Raw genomic sequence first — 14,706 nt, 5'->3', positions numbered from 1 at the left:
TTAAACTCCATGCCTTGTGTTTTCTGGTGTTGTCCTTATAAAAAAGATCTGTGATGTCTATTATGTTATTCCACCTCCAAGAAAAAGGAGACATATACGATATTGGGGGGTGACTTTTGGTAAACTGACTGGATACTCTCGCTGTTTCACTTCCTGCCCGGCTGTCCGATCGGCTCGTGTGAAAATAGACCTGGCGCGTATCTTTAGCGGAGCGGAGCTTCACGCACGCTTCCGGGACGCAGCGCAAAAGCGCCCAGTGGAAAATAGGGGTTAATGTCCCAGCATACAATTATATTTTAAATAAGTCCGTCTAGAGCTACTCTATCTGTAAAGTGTCCTGAGATAACCTCTTATTATTTGACACTATAAATAAAATTGAATTGAATTGACAATGTCCCTGTGCACACACACAGCAGCCAGAGGCCTGACCTCAACCCCATTCAACACCCTGGGAATGAACTTGGAACTTTGAATGTCGCCCACAGGAATATTCCTGGTTGTAATTAAGTGGAGAGATGCAATGCTCCCACGGCTGGAGCTGGTGAAACAAAGACTGACAGCACTGAGTGACTCAAACCGATGGCTCTCATCCAGAATGTAATTTGTCCAGACGTACACTGGGGCTTCTCCTAATCTCTGATGCTAGACCCACTGCTTGATGTTTCATCAGGCAGCATTATCTTTGCCCGCAAGCAAATGAGACACATGCTGCGACGTCTGCGGAGGAAAATCCCAAATAAGAAAGTTGACCCCTTACAACAAGTGCACACGAGCAAATGCTTACACGCTCAAAACACGCGTGTACACAAGCACGCAGAAATATAATTCTCAGGAGATGGTGGTGATTCATTTTGTAAGATGTAAAAGAACTCATTTTGGGAGTGTGCCTCGGTTAATGAGCGGGTCTTTGATGTGTAAATCCTCCGGTCCCAGTGCAAGGCTGATACGGTCTCCCTACAAGCCTGCTCAGGTGCAGCCCTGCTCCCTTCAGCAATGCTTATCTTGTGTACCAAATACCATATGACCTCCGACAGCTAATAAACCCATATCTAAGAGAAAGAAATACGCACCGACATACAAGCTCGCTGAACAAAAAAACGAGGAAAATAAGGAAGAAAAACAAGTTGAAGAATGCCATGGGCACTGGGATGCTGTGCTAATTTCACTCCCCTATGGAAATCAGACATCAATTATAACATTAGTTATAAATATGTATAGTAATAAATATAAGTCTTTGGTTAATTTCCTTTCTCAAGTGCTTCTCCACAGAATAATTGGATTGTGGCTGCACCGTCATGTACTCTGTGAAATGAACGCCTATTAATCGGAGGATAATTGGACACATACCCCTGATAAATGGTGCTGCTCCACTTTGAATCACGTACAAATTAGGCCATTTTAATGGATCTGTTTCTTATCTGGCTTGGCTCATGCTTATAGGAGATGTGAGCTTATATTGGTGGATGGAACTACGGATGCACCAAATCACAAAGTCATGCCCAAAATGAGATTATGAGATTGACATTTTGTTCCTTCTGTGATATCGAAGCACATATGAACTCAAAGTAAGTGTTCACAAAACATACTACGAGAACAGAAAAAATTTTTTAAACTCTTAAACACTTTTCTGGGGTTCCTTAAGGCTCAATGTTAGGACCACTATTGTTTATTTTGCAAATTTATTTGACAACTTTTGAAAAAACTGAAAGTTGGTTTGATTTGAACAAATAATCTCTAAATTACAAAAAAATATAACATAATTCATAATTTTTGTTAATCGTGTAGCAAATTTACAAAGCCATAAGTCATGTTGAAATTGAAAGTCTCTGAAATAATAAAATAAATCAAGTCAAAGCAAAAATTATTATTATTATTATTATTATTATTATTATTATTATTATTATTATTATTATTATTATTATTATTATTATTATGTGTCTGACAGTTTTTGCACTTCTTTTTATACCAAATTGTTTCTGTAATTCTTTACAGATGAAAATAAATTTCAAATTATGGATACTGCTAGATTCAAATATCTAATGGTGTTTGAGCAAAAAAAAGCCTTTTGATCTGATTTGTAAGTAAAAGAAAAAACACACTCCAGATGCACTCCAGAGATTTGCTTATTATGTTAGGATTGTCAGCTACATCTGAAAGCTTAGCATGGTTTGCTAAATTATAGAACTGATTAATTATAGTCTACTTTCAAGGATTACACATGACACATATACAAGCAAAGCACTTGTAAACAATCTGAGATTCTGTTAATGTTCCATGATTGACACTTCTACCAACATTCCTCCTCCCCTCACACTCTCGGTTATCATTAATTAACAACCCGACCCCCTGTATGATAATTAATGCAAAATGAGATATATGCTGCGACAATGACTACCACTTGACATATATCTCGCCTGGAGGATTAAACCAGTGTTATTACACACTGTCACTCAGTCCCGACCACCGCCACAACCCTCGCTCTCCCCTCATCTGTTTCATGCTAAAAGAGCATGATCAGCTAATGAGTTTCTTTGGCCTCCAATTAATCATGCTAATGAGCCCCGCCCAGCAAAGATAATCAACTATTCTCACTGTACGAGCCAATAAGGGAACAGTTTGGAGCTTCGCTTGTGAAACACGCCAGAGTCTCTGCCTGCACTCTCCTCATCCTAATCCTCATTTTTGGATACATTTCCCTTTTTATCTGCTCCTCTCTAGCCTTCAGAGCGCCTTATCGTTCCTCACTGCTCCTTTCCACACTTTTCTCAATCTTCTTTTCCATTTTGCCTTTTCACATCCCTTCCTAGTTTCTGCTTCTTTAACATCTCTCCATCTTCTCTCCTCCTTATGGAAGCAAATACGAGACATAAGTATTTGAACTTTAACAGCCACTGAATACTTAATATTGAAATATTGTACTTTGAAAACGATTTATCTGAATGTATTTGTTCTGAATGTACCTCTTTGAAATTAAAATATGAAAAGTCTTGATTTAACATTTTATTAGTCTCACTTTGCCAGACCTTCCTCCACAGCGCGTCACAGGAGGGTCTGGCTAGTCCACACAACATTCCTGGATGGCATTTCTTTAAAAAGGTCCCATGGCATGAAAAGTTCACTTTATGAGGTTTTTTAACATTAATATGCGTTCCCCCAGCCTGCCTATGGTCCCCCAGTGGCTAGAAATGGTGATAGGTGTAAACCGAGCTCTGGGTATCCTGCTCTGCCTTTGAGAAAATGAAAGCTCAGATGGGCCGATCTGGAATCTTCTCCTTATGAGGTCATAAGGAGCAAGGTTACCTCCCCTTTCTCTGCTTTGCCCACCCAGAGAATTTGGCCCACCAATGAGAGAAAGACATCATGGCTTTCAAACGAGCAAAGTGGCAGTTGGTCAAGGCCACACCCCCACCCTCCACCTTGCCCCCCAGAAAACAGAAAACTCAGATTGGACAGATAGTCTAGCTAGCTGTCTGGATTTACCCTGCAGAGATCAGAGGAGCAGTTAACCATAGTCCTCACAAATCCACCGGAGGTTAGAACGCCAACACAAAGAAAGCGGAAGGTAACGGACATCCGGCTGAAAAGAGTGACATCCGGTGGAACTTTCGGTGGCCAGTTTTGTGCCTGAACGCGTTCATTGAATGATAGTTCATGAACTGCCTGATGAATGTTACTGTGAACTCTTTCATTCTGGTGTCTGAACGGCACGCTCTCTCAGTTTGACTTTGTTCAATAGGGTGCCAGATTTCTATAGAGCCTTCCAGGCCAAAACCCGGCTAAAAAACACCGTAAACAGGCCTTCATATGTAGCGGAAAAAACACCCAATCTGGCAACACCAGCAACCAGTGTCGCACCGCCGCATGCGTCATCAAAACAAAAAGCAGCATGGAGGCTTCGTATGATCATTTAAACCAGTTTTATGACGAGGTCGGTGAGGATGGAAAAATCTGACATTTCTGGGCAAACTTTGCCCGCCGGCTTTCAAAAAGAAAATCTGCACTTCAGTCCCATCCACAGCAAACCTGAAACAGCACAGTGAACTGATTGGATATGAAGATGAAATCTGCCGCATAGTTTCAGTGTTAAAACAGATAAAATAATTGCTGTCTGTGGTTCTATATGGGCTGTGGCAATAATATCTCACAGCAACATATGTTACAACAACTTAGTTCTTTGAAGTATGAACTGAACATTTCATTTTAAAATTTGTAAACTGAACTTTGTACTAGTTCATGTAGAAAGTGAACTTTCCCAACACTGCCGGCGGTAATGGACTAATCCCGGACTGAAGTTCAATACAATTCTTTAAATGGTCACAAATAATTCCGAAATTGAGATTTAAAAATAAAAAAAACTTCCAGAATTTCCAAAAATAGATTCAGGTTGCTCAAATTGTTGCTCAAAACTTCTGGCCTGTCAGAGCACGGTCTGTCAGTCATGTGATCCAAGAAAGACTGTGCTCTGATAGGCCAGAAGTCAGTATTGAAATTCAGATTTTTTTAAATGTAACATCAAGAATTTTCATATTTTAATTTCAAAGAGGTGAATTCAGAACAAATATATTCAGACACATCGTTTTCAAAGTAAAGTATTTCAATATTAAGTCTCTTATTTGCTTCCATACCTCCTCCCTTTTCATTAGGGGTGGAGGAAATAAATCAATTAACTAATTGATTCTTTTTACCAATGATTCACCTAAATATTTTCTGTTTATACGGTACCACCAACGGCGACTACATCAAATCCGTTTCCAGCAAAACAGAGCGAAAGCAGAAAATCCATGTTCTGTGCTGGTGCTTACCCACTGCTAGTACCAGTTTGACTCGACCGCGCTGCCCCATCCTTCTTTTTCCATTGCAGATTTAGTACCGCCTCGCGTGATGCGAGCGTGGCCGCAGGAAGCTGCCGTGACCTAACGCGACAAACACACAGAACGTGGAAGGTGTGTTGTTTTTGATTCTCGGCATGTGGCTGTTTGCCAGAAGGCACAGTTAGTTTCTAAAGAAGCTGGAGGCAGCAAAAAAAACACCGCTGGCTAAACTATTTAAAAATGGCGGGTTTGTTCAGGACACCCCCGTCTGTCTCTAGCAATGATGATGACGCAGCGATTAGTGACGATTTTCTCTGACCAATCAGGAGCCTGCAGGTTTTCACGTCACCTTTTGGTATCGCCTCAGCTCGCTTGGAACCTTGACGGAGTCGATACTAAAAAAAGTACCTGTTGGCAGGTACCAGGGACTTTTTTTCATAATGGAAAACCAAAAAAGGCGAGTAGAGTCGAGGCGAGTCGAGCAGGTACCATGTATTATTATTCAACTATTGTGTTTGTTAAAGAAGGAAAAGAAAATCGCAATACTATAGAATCGCAATACTTCTAGAATCGCAATACAAATCAAATCGGCATGCATCGTGAAAATCGGGACAAAAGCATTTCGTCCCAGCCCTACTTTTCGTCCTCTGCACCTCTCTTCCTCCTGTTTTTTTTCCCCTCAGTTCTGTCCTCCCTATGCCCCTGAAACCAGCTATAAACTCACCAGTACTCTTTCCACTGGTCGTCCTCAAAAACGTCCTCTGGAATGGGATCAATCAGCACCAGGTCTGACACTTGCCTGAGGATAAAGAGAGGACACACACACACACACACACTTAAATGAAGTAAGACTCATTGACTATACCCTTGGCCACTTTACCCTCCCGGGCCAAGGCCGTAATGAGTGTGAGATGAATGGTATCTTCCTGCAGATTCCTCGGTCCTCTGTCCCCACAGACAGATGACCACACATACACCAGATCCAGGGGCAGTATTTCCATTTGGAAAGGTGTCATCCAGTCACTGTTACTTCATTTTCTCCCGTAACGGCAGCAACATCGTGCCTGATTAAATACTAAATCTTTCGTGCCTTGTATGGCTACTTGTCACGTTAATCACCACGATGAATCGGAGATGGATGAGTTACGAGGGATGATGGGAATGGACAGATTTTGCTAAGTGCACCATATTATATGGTATGCAGGGTCTCTACCAAACTTGCAAACTCTTCTATGATATACTGTGAAGCAATTTTTCAAAAAGGCCCTTTTTTTTTTTTATTTGTATCAATGATTTGTGAAGACAGATAAAGGATAAGTCTGGCAATATTGTTGTAATATAAACAAATTCCACGGAGAAAAACCTTAGAGCTCAACTGTTGTTACAAAACAAAATTAATAAAACATCAGTGAGTCACACTGTTGCACTGGGTGACATGTTCCATCATTACCATAAACACACAAACAATAATTTATTCAATCTCGCATACACCGTTCTGCTGCCAGACATACACACTTACATATATTCATCTGCGGCAGAAAATAATCCCCAACAAGTGCAATATTTATTCATCTTTGAGTATTTTTGCAAAACACTACAGTGGCCAGCTGTTTTAGCAAATTACTGATACTTCAAATACAAAAAGAATGTATTTGTGAGCCATTTTGAAAGTTTGACATCTCTAATAGGAGCCAAACTGCTGGGACTGAGTGCTATAGACGTCACAAAGTATTGACAGACTGACTAACATGTTGTCGGTTTGGGTTTGTTTCATGGGATTTGTTCACAATAAGTAAAATATAATATAACAACATTGGTGAACACAGTTCTGGCTGGTCTGAATACTTTGTTTTTTTATAGTTTACTTTAGACCAGGTTTTTGTTGGTCAATGGTGCGATCACTTCCCGCTGCCTCAAAACAGCAATACGCCCAGAATGCACCTGAACACACCTCCTTGTAAGACCAGCACGCCCACGGGCGCACAGATGGGTGCAGGTGCATTTGCTATTTAAACGACGTGGGCGCTGGACGGGAAACTGCATTAACTCTGAGGGCCCCCTAGGGGTCCCAGACCCCCTGTTGAAGATCTCTGCTTTGAGTATTTTCATTAGACAATACTTACACATCATGAATGTGGCTGTAAAACCTGCCGTTGAGCGTGCCGAGCTCAGAGCCCACCAGGATGAAGGGCTTGGCTATCTCGGCGGCCTGTAGGAGTCGGTGCAGATCATCCACCATCCTGGAAGACAACAACACCCATCTGTCTCAGCACGAAACCGGGACACGCTACAAACTGGGCCAGGAGGTTTATTTATTCAGAAAGGTGGGGCCAGCAGTCAACATTAATCTCATAATTTCGGGGGTTTTCAACCTGGACCTTATTTTCCTATGTTTTTGTGTGTAAGTGTCTGATAGGAACAACAATCTTTGATATTGGTCTAGTGTATAAAAGCGTGAACGCTGTAACCGGCAGCCATAGACCGAGCTGCAATGTAACCCTATGGAGCAAATGTGCACCGTAATCTATGTGTTTATTTCAACCAAAACTAGAGTTGTGATTGTTAAAAAAAATAAAAAAAAGTGGAAAGACGACCCAAAACGGCTTTTCATAGTATCATTTTGTTTCTGTCGACTTTGAATGAAGTGTATTTTATGATGCTAAAATGACTGTTGATTCACTTGGGGTCTGGTGGCTTTAGCGAACACAATTCCGCAGATGTTTTTATGTTTAAAAAAAAAAGGGATCTTACTCTTTAATAGTCTCGCATTGCCAGACCTTCCTCCACAGCGCTACGTAGGAGGGTCTGGCTAGTCCACACAGCATTACGGGATGGGAGAAAAACATGCTCTGGTTTATTGGCATTTCTTTAAACTAATCACAGTCTTTTTGGGTGCTGCTAAGCGCCGGACGGAGCCATGGTGCCTCTGCAAAATAGCCTCGGGAAGGAACTTGTTTTGGTGGAACATGTGTACGTTCAAAAGTAGTTTTAGTCGTGCGATAGAAAACTCAGATTGGACAGATAGTCTAGCTAGCTGTCTGGATTTACCCTGCAGAGATCTGAGGAGCAGTTAAACATAGTCCTCACAAATCCACCGGAGGTTAGAACGCCAACACAAAGAAAGTGGAAGGTACCAGACATCCGGCCGAAGAGAGTGAAATCGGCAGATTTTCCGGCGGCAACGGAGCAATCCCAGAAGTGGAACGTCGTGGATACAGACTTAGTCTTTAATAGAAAGGTCGACCTCCTTAGAAATCCTTTCCATGTTTTCAGAGACTTAGAATATTAATCTGAGCCTGTCAGTGGCAATGAGCACTTTTGTGAACGTAAATACAAGCCGCACAATTGTCGTATTACATTACATTGTAGCTTGTTTTGCGATCTCGCTAAATACTGGACCAACGTCAAAGATTATTGTTCACATCAGTCACTTAGACACAAAAACATAGGACAATAAGGTCCAGGTTGAAAAAAACCTTAGTTACCCTTTAAGAGTCATTATTAAAAGGCAAAAATAACCTAAGAGGAAGATAAGTGTTACAAAAAAAAGAGATCAAAATGAATAGCACTGCTGGAACCCAAATGACTGCATTAAAAGGAGGGGACTGCTGGCTCCATTTCATTACAACCTGCAGGAAAAAAACAAACATCAGCAAACTTAAATCTCCAGAGGGATCATCATTATTACATGAAAGGCAGCCGCTCCTTTTCTGAGAGCCATCTGCTGCCCTGGGTTTGTTGTGCTTATAAATCAAACCTGAGGTGTCACAGTGAAATGAGTAGTTCTCACAAGACTCCCAGGGTTAAGGTTAGGTAGTCATCAAACTCCTTGAGATATTGAATCCTGGGAAATTGATCGCTTGCATCTCAAAACGGATTGGCCGCCTGCTTTCTGGGCCAGTTGCCAAGGTAAACTAGACTGCTGATCGTCGGCGAGCCACGCCCGCTCATCCCTTAGGTAGATTTACGGCTCGACAAACGCGTTATGATGTCAAAGGCGAGATGATTAGAGCCCAATCCCATGACAGCGTCAGGCGGGGCAGGGGTGGTGTTTTCAGCAGAGGAACGCACCAGGCGCCCATGAACACATCAGTCTACGCTGACTGCAACATGAAGGATTAGTCCCAAACAGCCACTTTATCAAGGAAATATGGATTCCCAGTAGTACTACTGTACGGTGGTAAATAATTCAAAAATGTGATGTGTGTTACTGCACTGTATGTACTATAGCTGTAGGTTATTTTGTTTTTTTTGCTTGATACAGTGTAATACCAGTAAACATTTAGCAGTATACACAAGGATTAACGATTAATATAAAAATGATTTTCAGATGAATGGGTTATAAAATAGTTGCAGCTCTAGTCATTATTTGGGTTGTTGAGCTCAAGGATCCACTTAAAGGTGCTCTAAGCGATGTCACGCGTTTTGTCACATACAGCAAACATCTCCTCACTATCTGCTAGCTGCCTGTCCCCTGAACACACTGTAAAAAAACGCGGTCTCTGTAGACAGCCCAGGCTCCACAAACGCCAACAAAAACAAACTGCGCCAATGATGGCGCAGTGGTTATGACACGTGCCTTTGGTGCGGGAGATCGGGGTTCGATTCCCACTGCGATACATCAACCTATGTATCCCTGAGCAAGACACTTAACCCCTAGTTGCTCCAGAGGCGTGCGACCTCTGACATATATAGCAATTGTAAGTCGCTTTGGATAAAAGCGTCAGCTAAATGACATGTAATGTAATGTAACCTGCACCACCAAACATAACAGTCTTCCAGCCAATAACCGACCAGAAGGATTTGGGGGTGGGGGTTGGGGGGGTTAGTTCGCGGAAGGGAGGTGGAGGGGACGGAATGAGGAGGAGGCAGGGGTGAGCTAGCCTCGTTTTGTTTGACAATACTTTGAACGTCAACAAGAAGTGACATCATGACAGTATCATATCATCAGTGCGTTTATGACAGTATCATATCATCAGTGCGTTTATGACAGTATCATATCATCAGTGCGTTTATGACAGTATCATATCATCAGTGCGTTTATGACAGTATCATATCATCAGTGTCTTTGCATGACTGGATTGCCGTCAGGGCCAGCAGAGAAGGCCTTGCTGGCCTCGACGGGCCACCTGTGTACGATACAGTACATTGTATTGGACGCCATGTAGTAACTAATGCCCAGCATATCACTGTGACCAAATAACGTTAATAATGTTTTTTTCATTAAATGGACTGTATTCATTCATTCATTCATTAATGCTTGTCAATGTCCGTTGGAACACCTGTCTTGTGTGTGAACACTTGTTTTGTTTTACAACTGTTATTCATTTAGAAAAATTGGGTCTGTGGTGCAAAAACGGTTGGAGACCCCTGCACAACACTACTGTGTATTTGGCCTAGATATCGTCCCCTCTACAAATTAATTTTACAAACTCAGCAACAGCAGAGAAATGAGCCAGATGGCCCTGCAGATGTAAAGCAGCCCACTCATCCATTCCGAATCCACTTCATGGCGTTGAAAGAACGGATTTAAAGTGGGACATTATGTTTACAGTGTAGACATTGTGTACGGCAGAAAAGTGTCATCCCACATTTGATGAAACAAGCACAAAAAAAACAACTGAAGTAGCGTACTAACCGTCCAGTCGTTGACATCCCCCAAACTTTCTCCGTTCCTGTGGTTTCATTCTGCATCAGCCGCTTGCTGAAGCCCAGTCCCATTCTGTCATAGGTACAGACCTGACAGCGTGACAAACAGGGACAGCGCAGGTTTAAATAACACCATGAAGAAGCTCTCAATAGGAGTCAGCCCCCAGCCTACCCTGTAGTTACTTTAAAAATGCATGATGGCTGAGTAATAGGACCAGGACGATATGTTTTTGTCCCGATTCAATTCATTCAAGATACACGGGTGCCCATTCGATTTGTATTGAGATTTGCATTTATTGCATTTCTAGAAGCATTGCGATTCGATAGTTTTAAGTATTGAGATTTTCTTTTCCTTCTTTAACAAAAACAAAAGTTGAAGAATCCACTTCTAGAGACAATCTATCATGAGACATTTCTAAGAAAAATGCCCATCAGTCAGTCTGACATTTATTTCATTTTTAAAGAAGTACATAACATGGATATTCTGCATTTTCTGCTGGTCTGTTTCGCTGGAACCTGATACGATGTAGGCGGTACCGTATAAAACAGAAAATATTCATGATTCTAGGGAAAAGAATTTAGTCTTAAAATCACAATACATAGGCCTACGATTTTCAATTTTTTTCCCCATCCCTTCTGAGTAACATTGAAAAAAATAAGTGGTGGTGTAAACAGTGCACTGTTTGTTTGTTTTTGTAAGAAATGCTTATGTGATGTGGTTGTCTAGATGTATTTCTGCACAAAACAAGCCTGTGACCTCATTTAGGTCACATTTCAGACAAACAAAACGGGGCAGGCTGTCAGCCCCGACTTTCTGCTTTCCTGAGTCCTTGTTGAGCAGAGTGGACGTGGCAGAGCCACCGCAGGGACTGTCCCTATATGCCCCCGATGACAACATGGCCGCATTAGTAGAAACTGATTCTAGACAAAGATCACAGTCTAAACTAACTCACCCTGCAGGAGATATTTTCATATGAGATATATTGTTCAGTTCTGATGAGCCCACTTGTTTAACATCGTAATACAAAAGCTATCCTATTTTGGGAAATTATTTCAAAATACAGCAATTTAATCCATAGTAATTGTGTCATGTGGGGCTGCTAATCATTTTGGGCAATACTGAAATCACCATTATTTAAAAGGTCCCATGACATGGTGCTCTTTCGATGCTTTTATATAGGCCTTAGTGGTCCCCTAATACTGTATCTGAAGTCTCTTTTATATAGACCTTAGTGGTCCCCTAATACTGCATCTGAAGTCTCTTTTATATAGACCTTAGTGGTCCCCTAATACTGTATCTGAAGTCTCTTTTATATAGACCTTAGTGGTCCCCTAATACTGTATCTGAAGTCTCTTTTATATAGACCTTAGTGGTCCCCTAATACTGTATCTGAAGTCTCTTTCCCGAAATTCAGCCTTGGTGCAGAATTACAGCCACTAGAGCCAGTCCCACAATCAGCTTTCCTTAGTATGTGCCATTTCTGTGTCTGTAGCTATTGAGGAGGAGAGAGGGGGGGCAAGGTGGAGGGTGGGGGTGTGGCCTTGACCAACTGCCATGCTTCACTCGTTTGAAAGCCATGATGTCTCTCTCTTTCTCATGGGTGGGCCAAATTCTCTGGGTGGGCAAAGCAGAGAAAGGGGAGGTAACCTTGCTCCTTATGACCTCATAAGGAGAAGGTTCCAGATCGGCCCATCTGAGCTTTCATTTTCTCAAAGGCAGAGCAGGATACCCAGGGCTCAGTTTACATCTATCACCATTTCTAGCCACTGGGGGACCATAGGCAGGCTGGGGGAACGCATATTAATGTTAAAAAACCTCATAAAGTTAAATTTTCATGCCATGGGACCTTTCTTTAACACAATTACACATTGACTTTGAGTTTACTTTGCAAAACGTCATGTGCAAAATAATAGTTTTTCTCGATTGCATTGTTTTTGTTAGGAGCCGAAATAGTGTCACGTCCTCACCTTTGTTAATGTGGCCACACTCTCCTGGACGTGTAACCAAACGTCTGAGGACATTCCAGCTGGTGCATCCAGTATGACTGAAGAAGGAAAAACAAACTGGTTAGGGTGGGCTCAGAACAAAAGACACAAAGAAGCCACAGAGACACGGGGCCGTGTGTCAGACAATGATGTTCATGTTTCATAACTTGAAAGAAAACCATTCATGCAAATCACAGAATATCGTCATAGGATTTATTACCTACTGGTCGCCCCTGTCCTTTACACAACAGATGCATCTTTTGACCCAAACCAACATCAACTATTTGGCCGTCTGGATGCAAAAGGGGAAAGAAATTGAAATAAAGATTAGCCTTCACAAAAGACTTCTCATCTGGCTCTGAAAACATTAAAGAGAAAATCCTACTGACAATCTCCCACTGGAGGCTGTCTAAGCAACACATTTAATACATATGTATATATTTAGGCCTGTAACAATTATTACATAATTGTCTAATTTTTTACATAATCACAATTTCTTGTATTAACAGCACTTAATTGCTAACATTAGTTAAGCTCTTAAGGCATATGACTGTTGAGGGTAATGGTTTGATTTTTTTTTTTTTTTTTAAGATAGGCCAAATTGTAATTATATGAGTGTTTATGGGTCTCACTATATATTTTTATTATTATTTCAATTGTTAGTTGTTGGTACTTGACCCTATACATGTTCATAGAAACAAAAATGACAAGTGGGGATATAGTTAGAAAAAATGTTTTAGGATAATAAAGAGTTGTTGAAAAAAAGTAATAAATAAACCAATATTTCAAAATTTGACTGGAAGAGACAATTATATTGTTAATCGCAATTATTTCTGAAACAAATAATTGTATAGCAAAATTTGGAATTGTTACAGCTCATATATATATATATATATATATATATATATATATATATATATATACACACACACACACACACATATACATAAAACCTGGGATGACTTTGTTAGCCTTAGATAAGAGAACCTTTAGGAAAGAGCATCTGTCCTTCTCTCTGCAGCGATGCATAGTTGAGGAACGGAGGGATGAAGATGATCAAAAGTAAACACTTTCCAACGATCATGAGCACAGAGCTGTAAGACACTCGGCCTTCAGCTGCAGCTTGGCTGTGCAATCTTTGATCCGGATCCTAGTTTATGTAGAGAAGACAATGAACCGGACTTTAATTCAATTCAATTTCATTTGTATTGTCATATCATAACAGAAGTTATCTCAGGCATCCTAGAGTAGAAAAAACAAACATTTTATCGACATATTCACATCAAACATTTAAACTGTACATCAATGATACAGTTGAAGCTATTTCAGTCGTTTTCATGCCAGGCAATAATATTTGGTTGTTATCAAAACCCCCAAAGTTAATTGAGGGCATCAGGGACAACCACAGGGTTAACCACAGTGTGTTTTAGTGGGAGATTTGAACCTTCCCCAGGTAATAGACAGACTATTATGTTATTTTATTGTTCTGGAAGCATGCCGAATTACAGGAATGTTGCAAATAATTAGTGTAAAGACAAATTGTGAATATGTTTACGAGTGAGGCTGTAAATACGCTTTGTTATTATATTCGCTGTATTCTAAAGGGGATTTTGCTCCTCTTCCCTCTACAAAACTGCGAGACACCGTCGGATACTGTGTCATTCTCCAGGTCATAGCTCCAGATAACGTGAGTAAGTTAGAGTAACAACAGTGTAAAGCAGGACAACGTTAGTAGCAGCCAGACACGGATGACCTGAACGAACTACTGACGTTAGCCTTTGGAGTCAAGTCAGCTAACTTAGCCAACAGAGTTCTGCTGTCACATGTACAGTGACGTTAGCTAGCTAGTATCACCAGCTAGCTATCGTCAACGTTGCATTACCTTTCTATCAGCATTGACAGGTTCATTGTTTGATGCTTGAGCTTCGGTTCTTCTACGCATTTTGGAAATGAAGTGTTGTAATTGAAACTCTACAGAATGAATGAAATTGCAACAACTTCCTCGAGTAGGTACAGTAGCCGACAAGAGACAAACCTTCTTCTTGCGCGTTTCACTATTATGGTTGCCACCTTTTCTGCTCGGTGTGCACTTTCCCCTTTGTCAATCTTTTTCGTGCTGTCATTATGAATCAACTTACTTTTAATTACATTTTCACTCTCACACTTAATTTTTACAGCTTACTGTTTAGTTAGTGCCTACCACTGACGTCATTTTAAAACATTTAATTGTCAAAGCTAAATCAATTAATGAATGAATGAA

General features: G+C 40.9%; 1 protein-coding gene across 2 annotated transcripts in view; it reads right to left on the bottom strand.

The window, feature by feature from the left end:
• Positions 1-14,486, bottom strand: part of si:dkey-122a22.2 — a 37,898-nt gene extending 23,412 nt beyond the window's left edge. Inside the window, exons 1-8 of one of the 2 annotated variants that reach the window (XM_039805933.1) lie at positions 14,329-14,486; positions 13,434-13,596; positions 12,667-12,738; positions 12,429-12,505; positions 10,450-10,550; positions 6,935-7,051; positions 5,536-5,610; positions 4,803-4,913 (exon numbers count right to left, since the gene is read on the bottom strand). In XM_039805933.1, the coding sequence (XP_039661867.1) occupies positions 4,803-4,913; positions 5,536-5,610; positions 6,935-7,051; positions 10,450-10,550; positions 12,429-12,505; positions 12,667-12,738; positions 13,434-13,596; positions 14,329-14,388 (776 nt within the window). In that variant the 5' untranslated portion in view covers positions 14,389-14,486. The remainder of the gene's footprint in view (positions 1-4,802; positions 4,914-5,535; positions 5,611-6,934; positions 7,052-10,449; positions 10,551-12,428; positions 12,506-12,666; positions 12,739-13,433; positions 13,597-14,328) is intronic. The other variant, XM_039805934.1, reaches the window with a different exon arrangement.
• Between the last annotated feature and the right edge of the window lie 220 nt (positions 14,487-14,706).

The sequence above is a fragment of the Perca fluviatilis genome, chromosome 7, assembly GCF_010015445.1.
Source record: "Perca fluviatilis chromosome 7, GENO_Pfluv_1.0, whole genome shotgun sequence".
Taxonomy (NCBI): Eukaryota; Metazoa; Chordata; class Actinopteri; order Perciformes; family Percidae; genus Perca; species Perca fluviatilis.
This window is presented reverse-complemented; position numbering and strand designations above follow the sequence as displayed.